The sequence below is a fragment of the Equus caballus genome, chromosome 15 (genome assembly GCF_041296265.1).
Source record: "Equus caballus isolate H_3958 breed thoroughbred chromosome 15, TB-T2T, whole genome shotgun sequence".
NCBI classification, from domain to species: Eukaryota; Metazoa; Chordata; class Mammalia; order Perissodactyla; family Equidae; genus Equus; species Equus caballus.
The window spans coordinates 83545883-83562626 of NC_091698.1; the positions used below are offsets into that span (position 1 = coordinate 83545883).

The 16744-nt window shown below is 51.1% G+C and overlaps 1 protein-coding gene across 1 annotated transcript in view; it reads right to left on the minus strand.

Moving 5' to 3' along the window:
- The window catches only part of PLB1 (phospholipase B1), a 129212-nt gene that overhangs the window by 39283 nt on the left and 73185 nt on the right, over positions 1–16744 (minus strand). The window contains exons 25-37 of the mRNA XM_014731235.3: positions 16110–16175; positions 15670–15770; positions 13610–13691; positions 10916–11020; positions 10701–10796; positions 10396–10467; positions 9294–9332; positions 8436–8496; positions 7639–7697; positions 6644–6717; positions 2189–2232; positions 1527–1635; positions 46–97 (exon numbers count right to left, since the gene is read on the minus strand). Coding sequence (XP_014586721.2) covers positions 46–97; positions 1527–1635; positions 2189–2232; positions 6644–6717; positions 7639–7697; positions 8436–8496; positions 9294–9332; positions 10396–10467; positions 10701–10796; positions 10916–11020; positions 13610–13691; positions 15670–15770; positions 16110–16175 — 960 coding nt within the window. The remainder of the gene's footprint in view (positions 1–45; positions 98–1526; positions 1636–2188; positions 2233–6643; positions 6718–7638; positions 7698–8435; positions 8497–9293; positions 9333–10395; positions 10468–10700; positions 10797–10915; positions 11021–13609; positions 13692–15669; positions 15771–16109; positions 16176–16744) is intronic.

Consider the following 16744-nt stretch of genomic DNA (forward strand, 5'->3'; position numbering starts at 1 on the left):
GGGTTAGAAAATCAGTGTTTAAAAATAACCATAAGTCTGACTCACATGGTCATCTTTCATCCTCTGCACCAGAGCCTGGACTTGGTTTGTAAGTTCCCTGAGAAGGAGAGAAACATCAGTCCTTCTGTTGAGGAACAGTGCCCAGATTTTTCCTCCTAAAGTGTCTGAACTGGAGGTTTCCATGGCATTATCCCCACTGCATGAGCTGGCAGAGGCTCAGGGACAAGAAGCGACTTGCCTGTTCTGGAGAGTTATTAACCCTTTGAAAAGCCAATTGTGTGTTAGTCCTAAAGCTGTAGTCACGGGTACTGCCAATTATATTTGTTGCTTATGGTCTCCCTTCTAGAACTGCACATGCAGAGTGTCTTTTAGGATTCCATGCTAGGAAACCATTTGTCACCTTTGAAGGACTGGTGTAGACGTTGAATTTAGACCTATGAAAGTTTTAGCATGCTTACCCTTTTCACCCCGGCTGCCAGGAAGCTGAGAATTTGATGTTCAGGCACAATAACCATAAAAATGCTTATATTGACCAGTTGCTTTCTCTTTTTCCCTCTTAGTGGCTGTGATTTTTATCTTCCTTGTTATTTGTATTTTTTTTTTTTTGTAAACTTATCTAAATGCTTCTTTTAGAAAGAGATGGGGAATAAATTTACACTGTCCATGTGCCTGGGTTTACAACCCCTAGAAGAACTAGATCTCAGGCACCCTGAGATCCCCTCTAACTCAGGCCGCTGTAGGGCCTGGGTGAGATGGATCCACAGCACAGTGTTCTCCCAGGACCTGGCAGTTGGACTACCTGTCCCCAGCTGTTTCTGTTACCAAGAAGGGTCTACCCAGACTGGGTGTACGGGTCTAGGGGCCATGCCCATCAACCAGAGGGTATGGGCCTGAGTAAGAAGATGACAGTTGTGACAGAGGCTCAGACGGCTGGGCCAGGGGCTGCACGGAGCAAGGAGACCCAGGCTGCTGGGGCCTCGAGGAGCAGGTGAGAGGTCTCATCGGGAGAGCATCCTAGAGGCTGAGCCATTCTGCTTCAGCTGCCTCTGGCTTTTTGCTTCTTGTTAGCATGAGAGTGGGCTAGGGACAGGACAGGACTTGTTGCCCCAGAGGCCCCCAGGACTGGAGATTCTGGCTTGTCCCTGCATTTGGTTGGCATATCAGGCTCTTTCTAAGGAATTGCCACTTGTGAGGCTTGGAGAGAGTGACTCTCTCCAGCACCATCATGCCATGGGAAGTTTGGAAACCTGGGGACGGCTGTCAGTTAGTCGAATGATTAGAACATGCTGCACAGGAAAGCAAGGCCAGGCGTTCAGCCTCCAGGGCCATGGCTCCTGTCCAGGCTCCAGCCTCCCAGCTGTGGCCTTGACCACAGGGGCGGCCAGGGGAGCGCACTGCAGAGAGCCCTGTAAATCACTGCTGCAAACAGAGAAATGGTCCCTTTGCACACAGTCAGTGCTACAAGCTTACAGGGACTACGTGCCTCCCACCCCCCACCCTGCAGACCCCCTCCCCAAATGCCGTACTCAGCCTTTGCTCCAGAAACAGCCTGATTGAGGAACGCATTTGTGGCATTGGCGTCACCCGTGCCTACCGCGTAGCCTGTGAGATTGCCGTTAAACTTTCGAAGGATATCTGGAAGAGGAGGGGGTGAACAGGGACAGGGGGCTTAGGACAGGAGGCCAGCATATCTCCTCTGGTCTAAGGTCCTGGGCAGAGGCAGGCCAGGGGAGGCAGGGAGGGGGGTGTGTGCCGATAGGAGTTGAGGCCTCTTGAGTTGAAATGACTCAATGACAGGACGGGCCAAGGCAGCAAGAGCCTCTCAATAGTATTCTTCTTCCTTTTTTTTTTTTTGCAATTCACAGTGCAGCTCATGCTCGCTGTCTCATTGGACTCTCTCTGCATCCTCTTGGCCAGTGGAAGAAACCTGAGGCTCAGAATGTTTGGTAACTTGCCCCAGATCACCTGGCAAGCACACAGAAAGGCCAGGGCTTGAACTCAGGTCTCCAGGCTCCAAATACAGCGTTTATTCCACCCCCTCCAGCCGCCTGTGCACCGGCCTCTTTTCCCATTTCGCGGTAGTCCATAAGGAAGATGTTATTCCCTCCTTTCTTAGCTGAGAGGCGCTCTCAGGAAGCCTGGGGGCCAGATGGGACGAGGGGACAGACTCAAGCCCCTGGCTACTTACTCGGTAAGGTGGTCACATTCTCCAGGGAGCCGTCCCCTCCTGAACTGTAGGGAGTGAGCAAGCCAGTGAGAGAGACTGAATCAATACAGAGTCTCTACGGAACAGCGCCCCCACTTTCCTTAGTGCCCACACCATCAGCGCCTGTAAGAGGTGCCGGACCCTTCTCTCCGTATTTGAGGGATACTGACAAAATTTGAATTCCCCAATGGGTTGGCTCCCCCCAAAGCCGGGATTTGAAGGCAAAAGAGAGCTGTTCCTTTTCTCCACCAAATCAGGAGGGAGAGCACTTAGCGGAGTACATACTTGGTGCCCAGCCATGAACTAGATTCTCTACTTTAGTTATCTCACATCTCCAAACAAGCGTACGACGTTGACGCACCTATCTCCATCTCACAGAGAAGGAAGCTGAGGGGCAGAGCGGTCAGTTAACTTTCTAAAGGAAACTAAAACCCAGAAAGGTAACTAAAAACCAGCTGGAGCCCGAAACCTTTAGAAAATGGATAAGCTCTTCTCTGCCCAGCGGTGAGGTCAGTTCCCCTGGAAGGTTCAGGGGTGGCCTCTCACTGCCTTCCACGCCCTAACTTCATCTAATCTAATCTAGTTTTACGGCCCTCAATCTAACGTCAAGACACACTCAAGAGTTCATTTACGTTCGTGCATTGAATTGAATACCTGTGGGAGACGAGGAGAGCAGTATTTCTGCTTTAATAAAGTCCAGTGTTCAGGTAAACTGTATTTACTGATGTTTTTTCTGTACTTCCCGCCCCCATGCCAGCATTTTACTCCAGGCCAACAGATTTTGAGAACGCAGCGTTAGCATTCACCCTCCAGGACATAGAGACTTCCAGAGGGCAGGCCTGGATCAAAGTCAGGGCTGTTCTTCACTCCAGGGAATGCTTGGAATGAAGGTGACTATTTCATACTAGAGTGGTCAAGGGCTTCCGTCCCAGGCTCAGCAGCGGCGAGAGGACACCGGGTGAGCCTGCCTCACTTCCTCACCCTGGTCTCTCTCCCCAACCTCCCATCAGAGGTCTGAACCTAACTGGGCTGGTGGTGCGGCATTTGTGCGAGCTTACGACTCTTTTCCAACTCTGCACGAAGCTGCTGCTTTAGCTGCTTCCTGATCCTTCTTTCTTTGGACTAAAAGCATTTAATCAACACTTTATACTTGAAAGGAAATTATAAATCCAATCACTGTGTTCTAACTCTGCCTCCTTTCCTCCTTCAATAAACATATAGAGATATACATAAACACACACTTACGCACATCAAGTACTTTCTACTGTGATTTCTCCTCTAAAAGTATCTTTGTTCTAGATGCCGGCCCTGTGGCATAGTGGTTAATGATACGCACTATGCTTTGGTGGCCCAGGGTTTGCCGGTTGGGATCCTGGGCATAGACCTATGCATCGCTTGTCAAGCCATGCTGTGGCAGGTGTCTCACATATAAAGTAGAGGAAGACGGGCACAGATGTTAGCTCAAGGCCAATCTTCCTCAGCAAAAAAGAGGAGGATAGGTGGCGAATGTTAGTTCAGGGTTAATCTTCCTCAAAAAGAAAAAGGAAAAAAGTATTTTTGTTCTAAAACCTGTGTGGTGGCTGATTAAACCAATAGTCTACAGACATCTCTCTCTGAACCCATTTTAAGTGAATAATTCCAGGAAAAAAGAGAGAATTATACAAATAAATATAAAGGGAACAAAAATATTTAAGTTCTTGTTTTGATCAGAACTACATGAAATGTGTTAGAAAACAGATCCATATGGAACATCTAATTTACATGAGACCCTTCAGATTAATGTAATTCATACTACACCATGAGCTCAAAGGCTGTCACCTGTTGTCATCCACAATGCACAGAGAAATACAGAGTAGATGCTCAACAACACTTGTTGAAGGAGTTTTGGTAATGTGAGATTGCACTCCTAGCGAATAACACAAAGAAATGCATTTTTTTGGTATGTAAATTTTATTTTGGTCCTTTGAATGATGCCAAACAAGCACACTTATTTCAACTGAAGAAGAAGCAACACACTAAGGACCCCTGGGCCTGCCACGCTCTTAAGCTGGCCAAAGCTGAAACCTTCCACTGGCACACGATCCTCACAGGCCAAGAGGCCTCAGAAACATTTGCAGCCAAACCTCCTTCTGCAGGTCCTGCTCACGGCCACCCACCTCCCAAGAATTCTGGGCCTACTCCCTCCCCCATCCGACTGTTTGAGGTCCTCTCCCTCCACTTCCTGTTTCCTTGGAGGAAGAGGCTCAAATTGCATTCTGAATTTACCAAAATCATTAATTGCCTAGTATTTCCAATCCAGAAGCTTTAACGGCTTCAGAAAACTGCTTTTCTCAGATCAGTCTACTACATGCCATTTTCTAGGGGATGCTAATAGGTATTAGGAACAAAGAGGGAGTTCTGGGATTAAGGGAAACACTGGATTAAACAGATATGGTTTAAACAGATTTCTTCATTGTAGGGCTTCAGCCTCTTTAACACGCTAACATGCGCATGAATTCCCCAGAGAAAAGACATGGTAGGTAATGTTTCCCCCCAAATACAAAGAATTTTACCCTCTTCAGGAACATGTCTGGGGCTAGTGTTCTATGGGACACACTTTGGGAAACACTAGTCTGTCTATTCCACCAAATGGGAAACTGTCTCTCAGACTCTGACCCAGAACTTCCATCTTCCATACAGGTGGGTCTTGGGACAAGTATTGAAACATTTAGAATAAAGGGTTTAAAGGGACAGCAGCCATTGAATATACAAAGCTTTGGAATTAGAACTAAAAGATTGAAACATTCGGTCTTACTGGACCTTACTTGTAGGAGAAACAGCAATGGCTCAAGGTTTCCATTGCTGCAGAGAGAAGGGTGAGCAGAAGATTGCCCGTTCAGATCTGGATACCAGGAACCTGTCGGGTTGAACTATTCGTGAAGCTGGGCGCATTACACCGCACAGCCCCGGACTGCAGCGCCAGGAGCAGCTCATCTCTCATCCGTGGGCTGGCTTGTCTACTTTATTTTCCGTTTCCCACTCTGTCATAGGAGGCCACCACCTTCTTTAGCTGAGACTAAGTGCGGCTGCCTCCACCTCAGGCTTTTTCTTGATTGTAATAAGTCTGCTTTCTCTCCCTCTGGCTTTTCTTTTGCTCGAAGCCTCAGTGGGGCAGAGTGGTCAGGAAGCGATGCTCTGTTTCCCTCACAGCCACTTAGAGACACTTGCCTGGCTGAGGGAAGGGGGAGGCCTGGGGGAGTGGGGGACCTGGGAGGCGTTCCCCTCAGCTCTCAGTGGGTACTGTCCTCGTGCTGCCCATACCCTGGGTCCTCTCCCGGGACAGCGAAGGCTGGGTGGGGACGCCTCTCTGCCAGCCGGGGAAGCCTTTCTCTCTGGGACTCTCCTCAGGGTTGACCCCAGAACCGTCCCTACATTGTTCCCTCTCACTTTCTTGGAAGAGACATTTCATCTGAATTCACTGTGAAGAAAAGGGAGAGGGCAAGGCCTCATTGGGCCACCCAACTTCTCATTAGCACTCTGCCCTCTGGTGGCTGGCTTTGTTCTAGTTGTTTTGAATTCTGAGCTAATCGCCAATGACTGTGAAGCATATATTAACACCAACTTTATTAGGAAAGAAAGAAACTTAAGAAAACCCACATCTACCCACTCACCTGACACACCGAGAGCTTTCTACTTCCAAGTCTGGGCTGCCTATTCTTGGCTATCTAATTGCTAATTTGTCAAGACGTAACTGGGGTACCCCATTCTCTGGGAGGCCCTCCTGTCCCTGCTGGCAGGGTTGGCTCCTCCCTCTTCTATATTCCTGCAGCACTCGGGCATCTTTGATTTTTAAGTAGCACTTCCCAGTTGAGCAGAAGCATTTGCCTGTGCTCCCCATACATCCCTCTCATCCACCGGCCCCAACGCCTAGGACCAAGTCGCCACATGAGAGAGCTTAGCAATGCCTGCTGGCTGTGATTTTTATCTTGGTTGTTTCCCCCTGAAGTGTGTGTTGCATTTCGGAGTTTTCTGGACAGATGTCAACATATACATAAAGGCAGAGGTGTGACTACAGAACGACATGAATAAATACAGATAGTAAACAGATGTAGGAGCATCTACATGTACACAGATACAAGCACACGGGCAGACGAAGACTCAGAGATTTGGTGATTTTCGGGTGCACTTCACATTGGATTTGTTGACCCAGGAGTCTGATAAGAACCCTGGTTTGCTTTTCTGCACAATTGAAAAAAAAGAAAAGGGTTGTCAACAGTAAAATATCCTATCTATTCACCATATTGTCATATCTTGCTGGAACATATAAATTTTCCTTCTGAAAGCCCCTTCAAGGCCTGCTCCTTGCTCCTTTGGTACCTACGCATTTGTAGGAGACAATCCCCCACCCAATCTCCATGGGTGAGCCTGCAGGGGGAGGGGGTCAAGGGTTAACATTACCTATATGACAGCCCCCGATACTGAGTGGTGACGTCAGGAAGGTCGTTTGGTTTGGAGCCAATTCCATTGCCAGCCTTTGAAAACACACCAAAATCCAGAGGAAAATCAGCAAGTCAGAGAAAAGGGAGGCTGTGCAGGCTCCCCACCCTCAGCGCCGCACGAGAGGCATGCTGAATCCGGAGGCAGAAGGCCCTGGGCTGGCCTTCCGAGACACTCCTTCTCAGCTGCGTGCCCTCTCCAAGCTCGGCGGCTTCCCTGCTGAACTGAGGCCACGCCCTGCGTATCTCACAGGATTGTTGTGATGACCAAATTGGATCATAGTTGTAAAAACCATTTTGAAAACTCTACAGTGCTTTGCAAACGTGCGACACTGTTATATTCTCACTACTAGCATTGTGCTCTTAAGTTCTTTCTGAGCACAAAGAAAGAGCGGATAGATGTGAGTGGACTGCAGTGGACAGATTTCTCATAAACGTCACATTTCTCCTCTTTCTCTCTGGGACATTCTGTAAGGCAATCTCATGGCCTTGGCGATCTGGGGGGTAAAAGGCCATATTTCTTGGAACTTAGGAGCAGAGCGTTAGCCACAACTGTGGAATCTTTGCTGCTTCCCGTGCAGATGCAAGAGGAAACAGACGTGAGGGTCTGAGCTGCTCATAGAGCATTATCCAAAGAGAGAAGAGCACCTACACAGGGATGTTTCGAAGACTTTTGGGGTCAACATGACATATTTTTGCAACTGTTAGGAAAGTTTTGTTAGATGTTCAAAGCCTCCAATATGTGAGATGATTCAGTTCACTCCTGAAAAAGATCTCCCCTTGCACACCTGATGGAGAAAGTGGCTGCAAAAGCAAATGATGGCAAGCTCTCGGACTGACAGAATCAGGATGGAGAGGGGATAAAGCAGAGGTCAGGAGTGCAGGCCCTGGAGTTAGGAGGCTGGGACCTGGAACTCACCGCCACCCCCATCCCACCTGGGGCCCAAGAGTCCTTACAGTCAGAGAATCCCCCAGAGCAGCCACAACTTGGATATCTGCAGGTCTCAGGGAGTGTACTGGAAAGACAATGGACACACTTGAGTCCCCAGGAAGGAAGAAAGAGGAGAGGTGCTGAGGGAGAGGAAGAAGAGGGGAGGAATGGATGGATGGTAGAGAGGGGAGAGTGGAGTCCCACCACCTTAGTGCCGGTGGCCACCTGGGATGCCATCTGTGACCTGAGTGCATGAGCGGGGGCACTAAACCATCTGCGATGATGCACAGCCCATTTAAAGCTGGGTTCTGGATTTCCACCAAGAATCTGAGAAATAATCATGTCGGGCCTTTCCCTGCCCCCACATCTCTTCTGAAGACTCCAGGGAACTTTCGAGCCCTACTGCAGGTGGCAGTGATTGCAGAATCTGGGGCCACAGGACAACCCACAGAGTTGGCTCCCTCTTGGGCCTCCCTGAACCCTCCCTCCCACCTCTCGGCCTCCCTGAGGTCACACCACAGGGCTGGGCCACTGAGCGGGGAGCTCATAGGGCTCCTCCACTTGTGTTCCCTTTAACGGGCTGAAGTGGGAGGACAGCACACAGTTCCTGGCCAGGCCACCTTGGGTCCTGCTGGGTAAGATGTCACTACAGCGTGGAGGGGGACAGAGCAGGGGCTTGTCACAGGCGACCACCAAGGCAGGAAGCAAGCACTGGCCATACCTGTGTCATTTAGTTACACATGAAAAACCTCGTCAGGGCACTCACTGGCCTGTAAGTCCTTGTGGTGGGACCCTGGATCCTGGTAGGTCCTCGGGGGCTTACCTGAGGTGGGCGTCGAGGGAGAAGGAGCTGTGTCCCTGCACGACAGCTGGCTCCCATGATCCTGAGGGCGTAGAATGAATCCCAGAATCTCAGAGGTGAAGGGACCAGAGAGAGTGGCTGAGCATCAGACTCACTCAGAGAGCTTTAATGCACAGACTCCTGGGCTCACCCTGCGGAGGGGCCTTGAAGAGCCTTTGAAGAAGGCCCCCGAGGTGATTCTGAATATCGGCCAGGTTGACATCCTCTAACCTAGTTCAGACTCCTCCACCATCCAGTGCAAGAATCAGGGCATCAACAAAATGACAACCCCCCGCCCCCGGCTTCTGCAGCAGCTTTATGAGGAGGATGGTTATCTGCATTTAGTCTTTTTTTTTTTTTAAAGATTGGCACCTGGGCTAACAACTGTTGCTAATCTTTTCTTTTTTTTTTCTGCTTTTATCTCCCCAAACCCCCCCTGTACACAGTTGTATATCTTAGTTGCACGTCCTTCTAGTTGTGGGATGTGGGACACCGTCTCAACGTGGCCTGACGAGCAGTGCCATGTCCGCGCCCAGGATCTGAACCCTGGGCCGCCGCAGCGGAGCGCGCGAACTTAACCACTTGGCCACGGAGCCGGCCCCTGCATTTAGTCTTTGAAGAGGCTGAGATTTGACTGGCCGGCCCTGTATCTGGCTGGTTACCAGTGGAGCTTACTCTGACATCCTCGCTGTCTGGGACTTTATAAAGAGTGTGAATCCCCTGTGGCTGCCCATGGGGAACTCTTGCCCAGATTCCCACCCCGCCCTTTTGGGCCAATCCCAGCTCAGGGGCTGCCCACTCCATTGGCTGCTGAGCCGAAAGGAAGCAACAAGTAGGTACCTGCACGCTGTTCTTGTAGGTGCTCAGAAATGGCCAGACCTGTGGGAAGAGTGGGGTGTGCAAGCACAGCAAAGTCAGCTTGCTTCCTGCACTGCTCTCCACTCCAACCCCCCAGAAGGGCTGCCCTCGGTATAAACACTTTCCACACTTTCAGCCTCCCCTGCTCCACGTTCACAAGCCCCTCCCTTCCAGGGTGACCACTGTGGGTTCCCTCCCAGCATGCACTGTGGCCTTCTCTGCAATAAACCCTGCAGAGGCTCCCAGGAACGAGCACGTCTGCTCTCCGCCTCCCACCCAGCTGGCTGTGTCACCTCTCTTTCTCAACCTTGCCCCCTCCCAATGGAGCACCACTTTCTGCTGATACAAGTCCGTGTCCCCTACTCCTTAGACTCTCTCAGAACTGCACGCCACTCCCACTCTGCAGCAGCCCGGGCCCCTTCCGGCTCAGGCAAGAAGAGTCAGCTGCTTTGAGGTCCTGCCCCAAGCACGCCCCGGCTTAGTGTTTCCCGGTCACAGGCCTGGACCCCTCTAGAAATACAGAGGAATTTGCAGAGGTCCAAGAATCTTTCTGACAATTTTTGAGTGAACACGAGGGTCTTGTTCTGATTTGCCTTCGCAGCTGACGTCTGCTTTCCTAGCTCCAGGTTCCAATTGACCCCCCTCCACCTCCATCCTGGCAGGTATTATTCCAGGTCTCAGTTCCTCGCTGTACCCATCCTGCCATGGAAGCAATGACTACATGAAGATGGGGTGTCCTCCTGTCCCATCCTGCCCTTGACATTCTCCCTGCCCCTAGCCTTCACAATGAGAGCTGGATGGTGCTGCCATGTCCCTCTTCCCAGCTGGAAAGAGCTGTGTGCAGCCCAGACTTGGGATTCTAGGGCCTCTTGGCCACTGGGGGGCTGTCATCCCCCGTAGTCCAACCAGACAGGGTACTGTGGATGGTTAACCAGAGTCTGGAATGGATGGGTAGGTGAACACAGCTGGGGGTGGGAGTGAGAACCTGTGATGAAATGAACTGAGAAGCCTTAATGAGAACCTTTAAAAGGCTGGAAAAGATGCTTTAGATAGACCCGTTGCACGGATGTGCTTTTCACTCTACCTGGTTTGGACATGCGATATTGATCTTGCTTTCAAAATTATGCTGTGTTGTCTTCTGGCCGACGGGTTCCAGCTAAACCAAGAAGCAGGAACATGGGGAGTGAGAAAGAGGTGGTGAGAATGGAAAAGTCAGGACGTAGGTCAGGGCTAAAGACGGGAGGGAGGGACAAAGGAAATGGACCTATCACTGCAGTGCTGGGGTGCTGGGGATCACACAGCCTGAGCAGTGGGCTTCTGAGGGCCCCCGAAAGCTTTCCAGAGTTTCTCTTATCAGAGGGAGAATGATGTCTCTTTCAGTCATCTTACCATGTTATTCCAGAGAGCACTGGCTGCATGGGCATGAGCCTTGCTACTGAAGTGGAAACAGTCAGGAGCGAAGAAAGAGCTGTCAGGCAACCCCTCCTGGTCACAGGGCAGAGAAGAGGGGCCATGTTAGAGACGTGGGACCACACAAGTGTCGCCCAGAAACAGCTGGGCCCGATCTGTGGCTCCCACTTCTCTGCGATGCTTGCTTTCCTTACCGAGGTCTTTGGCATGTCCACTTTTTCAAAGAACGGCTGCACGACCACTGTAAAATCTTCCCTCGTGTCGTATCGCCCACTCTCCACCAGCTCATGAGTCCCCTCCTGCAGGAGGAAAAGGGACAGGCTCAGGGGCTGTCTGCATCTGCTCAGTCTCTGTGCGACCTCTTCCTCCTCCACAGAATTAAACAGTCTGACCTCTGAGTGAAATCTGTGCAGCAAATCTCAACTGATAGGAGCCAGCTGGTACCTTTTTAGATCAGCCTTTATCTCTACCCCTGTCCCCACCCTCTGCTGCAATTGCACATCTTTGACCCAGGCTGTGGAAACGGGGAAGGTGAGGAAAAACCTAAGTCCATCAGCTTGATCCCCTTTTAAAATTTCTGATTAAAGACAGGGTTAGGGGGTTAAGTATTTTATTAAGTGACTTTTGGGGTAATCCTTACATTAATTTATTTCTGTCTTACATTTGTTCATAAACTCAATGGTGAATGAACAGCTATTTACATCGCCGGTGCATCGTGTGTGTGTGTATGTGAGTGTGTGAGCACGTGCTCCTGTGCACGCACACTTCTTTGAGACTCTCAGATCTGTTTAGGAGGGTCACAGAGCTGGCGCTCTCACAGCTCACACTTGGGCTCAGTTCCAGGAGACCAGTTATCTCAGGTCTGGCTCCCACTTCTGCCACCTCTGCCATTTCACTGTTTGCCACATTTCCACCATTCGGGGCCAGGACCCTGGCTGGAGAGCGAGCTCAGGCTTACATAGCCGGGAACATGAGTGTGGTCACTTCAGAAGACACCATGCATTTTTTTCCCAGGGTCAGCCAGAAAGAGAGCCCCTATACTGGGGATGCTCACCTCTGACCTCCCAGGAGAGTCTCCTCCAGTTACAGGCAGAGCCTTGAGTAAGGCAGAAGGTGCAATACCAGTAACTAGTTGTGTGACTTTCAGCAAGATGCTTTCCCTCTCTGGACCTCTATTTCCTCATCTGTAAATGGAGGATGTTCAGCAAGGCCCGGACTGTCCCTCAAATCCCTTCCAATGCTACTGGTTACTCTGTGGATCAGCCACAATGGCTCACAGCAGCACCAGGCACCTCTTGAGAAATGAAAGAAATAGTGTCTAGAATGCCTGGCACATGGTGGTTATTAATTGCAATGACCATCTCCAGGGAGAGTGATAGGAAGCACAGCTTTTACAGGAAGAAGGGCAAGAGCATTCTGAGAGAGGGCTTGATGGCCTCACGTAGCTGGGCTGTGAGCTTCTCCAGTACGCCAGATCAGGCTGTCAAGATCAGGCCTGGGAAGAGCTGGCCAATCTAGAGAGGTTGGGAAAGGCAATTTTGGTGAATAATTCTTCTTTTTGGCTGCCCAGCATCCGAACACACCTCCTATGTTCAAAAAACTCCACTGTATGAAGAGCAGCCTGCCTCCCACTATAGAAGGTGAGAAAGACAAATGCCGGCTTTCCCAATGCCCCTCACAGCTGGGGCATGGGCACATGCCCAAGGGTCTCCCAATTGATGCTCCCACCTCAGGCTTTGGGTTGGAAGCTAGTGTTAGAAAGATGGAGGGATGGCACAGAATCCATTCTGCTGAGGGTGAGAACTGCATCCAGTTCCTAGAAGCAGCAGTGACAGCGGTGTCCACGGTGTCTCCACTGGACTAGTTCTTTGGCCTGATTTTAATTCTTATGGCTTGGCCCCCTAGAATTCCATGATTCCACAATTTCTGGAGGGTTGGCCTCTGACCCCAGCTTTCCAGCTCTTCCAGATAGTCTGCTTAAATAACAAATTGGCTTACACTAACAAGAATTGCATAAGCTTTTGTTACTTGCACCCAAGAAGCTCACCTGGAACAGGTTTGCTCTCACGGCCATAACCTCGGCTTCCTTCCTTCCCTGCGTAGGGGCCTGGAGACACAGGCGCCTGCTCACAGCAGAAGGAAGTGCAGCAGGGGAGTCCCCAGAGGGCTGGGCAATGGGGTCTGAGGATTCCATTCCCCTGAGCCCTGATACCCTGGCAGCTAGGGCTGCCTGGAAAGTGTCTTCAGGGAAGCGGTTCCACTCCAAGGACTCCATGGGCTTGAAGCATGGACCCACCCTGGAAACTGTTTGCAACCCACTCCAGGAGAGCTGGAAGACTACCACCGTCCTCTCCAGTGACCAGACAGTTATGTGGGGGACACTCAAGATAGTCAAGGGAGTCAGCTGCTCTCGGCAAAGATTTGACGGGGAAAGTCCTAAAATGAATAACCCACAGCTGTCTAGAGATCATCCGCTGACTTTCTCTCTTCCTGTGCTCCCCAGTAACACCCATTCCCCTGGGGGTAGGGCAGAGGGAATGCAGGTTATCTCACTGAATCCTCCAGACCCTCTTGGGTGGACAGGCTTTCCCACCTGGGAGCTGGAAGCCGATCACACTCCCTATGGACAACTGGACATATTTGTTTCTGTGTGAGGCCAGGAACTGAGACGTGGTGAAGTGTGTTTAGCGCCTTGGCGCTACAGCCTGATTCAAATAAATTGAACCACGGTCCCTGCTGCCTCGAAGCGTGGCTTTAAATCTGCAAACTGGTCAGTGGCAACCTCACCCCCAGTCCGGGTCAAAATAACGTGAGCACGTACTCATTTCCCACCAGAACAATCAAACCACACAGCAGTTCCCGTGCGATCTGAGGACCTGCCCGCTTACCTGATACTTCTTATTCAGTTCCACGAGGGAGGCAAGTTCTGTGGAGTTGTCGTCAAACTTCAGGACACAGGGGCACAGAGACCTGTAGACCAAACCAAAGACATGCCCCCCACGCCACCCAAATCACCATCTGAACGCATGCTGCAGAAACGTCAGCTCGAGGTTCAGAAGATATTTGACTTGGAGGAATCAGAAGTCTGGGCTGCAGGGGGCCCTGGCTGGCTAGCCTGTCGACGGTACCACACGAAGCCAAAGAAAATTTCCCAGACCTGGATTTGCTCATGAAAATGATATAGCTACGTCTTCTGACATCTGCAGGAGTGACTTACGGAGCTGAGTTACCTTCTGACTTTCTGAGGACGATACTGCACAGTTATGGCACATCTCCTTCTACATCACAATGGTGACAACAATAATAACGGCTGACGCATAGTGAACATTTTCTGTGCCAAGAGCTTTATGGTATTAATCTGTTCAGTCCTCAGCTATTCTAGAAGTTGTATGATCGTTATCTCCATTTTATGGATGAGAAAGCTGAGGTCCAGCATGGTTAAGCAGCTTCTCAAGGTCACATGAATGCTGAGTATGGAGCCAGGACTTCAACTGAGTCTGTCTGTCTGAACCTGAGCTCTGAATCCCTATTTCTGTCCAGTCTGTGCCTCTGCCCTGGCTGGGCATCTTGTAGACCGGGCTTTTTGTCCAGGGGCATGAGATGGTAACAGTGTGGATGGCCCAGTGTAGCCTCAGCACTATCAAGGAAACCACGACCACTGAGACAGAAGCAGAGAGGTGAGGAGTGCAGAGCAGCAGAGAGGCAGCAGGACAAGGCGACCCTGAGTCTGCCTAGCTGGGCAGTGACTTGACCATTTCAGATCTGAAAACAGACCTGGCAAATACCTACTCTAAACCTTTAGCTTAATTGTCTAAAAACCCTGAAGTGATCGGCAGCAAGAGGCTTTTGAGTGAACTGCTCCGAAGTGGAATGAATACCCTGAACCCCCATGTGGCCCAGTGACTGGAGAAAGTGGGAGCCACAGGCTGAGTCAGCAGCTGAAAATAGCGTGCCCGACACCAGCTGCGTCAACAGGTATGTGTCATCCAGCAGCCGTCCTGCCTCTGCTCATAGCATCCTCAGGCTGTCCCCAGGGGACCTGTGCAGTCTGGGCCCCCCAGGTGAGGTTTGGTATGGATCTTTAGGGGAGCAGCCAAGATACCCCTTAATTTCCAAGAGCAACTCTGACCCTTGATAACCATTCATTCAGCAAATGAATGAAAACTCAGCACACAGCTGCTGGGCCCCTATGCTGTGCTGGCGTGACTCAGTTCAGGGCTATGGTGGAGAGGCACGTGAATAATTGCTACCTGATGTGCTCAGGGCTGTGGTGGGGTCTGTACAGAGCTACAGAGCTGGGGGACAGGGAGGGGGTGGGCACAGCCCCCTCGACCTGGGCTAATGGCACAGAGGAGGCCTTGCAGCAAAGAATGCCGTGAGAAATGTTCCTGCGTGCGTCAGAAGGACATCTGATTCCTGAAGGCCATGGAGATGTGTAATGGGAGAGAGGGAGCCACCTTGGTGTGGCTCTGGGGGTGGGGATGAAGAAGGCCTCTCAGGGGACTTCCCAGGACTGGGGTTCTCTGTTCTTGGGGAAAGAATCTGTCCTCTAGGCCCAGTGATTCTGACTTGGCCACCCTCTCCTCCAGCAAGTGACAACAGCCCTACATTTGTGAGTGTCCAGCCTGGAGCACCCACACCAAACAGAGGTTCCCTCTGTGCCTCACGCTCTACCCCTCCTTCCCTGGAGGACTGAAGGGTGTCCCAGGCCCCACGACAACAGAAGCTTGGTTGGGTTGTGAATGCATACTCGAAGGGTAGCTGTGACCCTATACTGGGGTCACAAAAACCCTGGATGTCCCCTCCGCTAGGCCTTGTCAGATTAGAAAATGGGGCGGTCTAAGCGCTCCTCCCACTTCCGCCTGGGTTTTCCAACCAATCAGAGTCACTTTCTGCTAAGAGTCCCATAGTAGCCCTTTCAGGAACAGGGGAGAAGCTTCCACCTCACCTGAGGATCAGCCTTGGGCAGCTGACACTACTCTCCTGGTACAGCTCCCTCAGGTTGAAAATCTGCAGCGTCTTTACCAGGTTCACAAATGCCCGAGGAACCTGAGCAAAGGCAGGATCAGTCCCCAAGAGGGTAGAGTCTGGGCAGCTCCAGTCTCTTATCTGGATCTGGGCCAGTTCCTCTGGCTGGATGTCAGGCCTACGGCCTTGATCTGTCGCCATCCGCCTCCTTCATCCCTCCCTCCCCTCTGCTCCCCATTGACCCCTATGTGTTCAGGCTACTGGGACCAGGACTGACAGCATGTTCAGTGCTGGTCTCCAGGGAAATGGGACCTTGCAGGGAGGTCTCAGCAGAAAGCCAGAGCCACCTCCAGGCTCGGTCTGAGGCCCAAGAAGGACTCAGTTAATCTGCTCAGAGGCTGCGTGACCCTGCCTCCGTACCTCAGCATGGAGGATGTCCAGAGCCTTCCCAATGTTGTCTGTGAAGTTCTGGAGAGAATAGCGGGCCTGCAAGAAGAGGAAACGTCTAACACCATTCATCACCCAATCTCTCTGCAGACCACGGTCGCTTCTTCCCTTGAGAGCCCTCCTTTCCGTATTTCAGCCAGAGTGGGCAACACTGAAACATAGGTTTGCCTTTGGGGCCTCAGCCTCCATACCCACCCCACGGTCCTCAGGCTTGTCTTGGCTGTAACCCTCAGGAAAACACCCTTTCTTCTGCATGGAGCTATGGAAAGCTCTGGATTCACTACATATCAACTACAAGCAGGGCCTTAGCTAAGACATATCACATCTCTGGGCCCCTCTAAAAGGGAGTGTCGGAGCAGTGGACCTCTAAGATCTCCTGCAGCTGAACATCTTCTGGTCCTATGGCCTGATCCCTTCTGTTTAGAGCCTTGAGTGCCTAGGGCCCATAGCCCAATCAGATCACTTAAGGAGATGAGACGCGCCCCATCCTAAACTTCACTCTGCTGGCCCCCTTTCGGCCAGATGTCCTTGTCTTCAAGTCCCATTGGAAAGTCTTCCTCTCTGTGTAAACCTCTCTGACACCCCCACCCCCACCACTCTGAATTCCC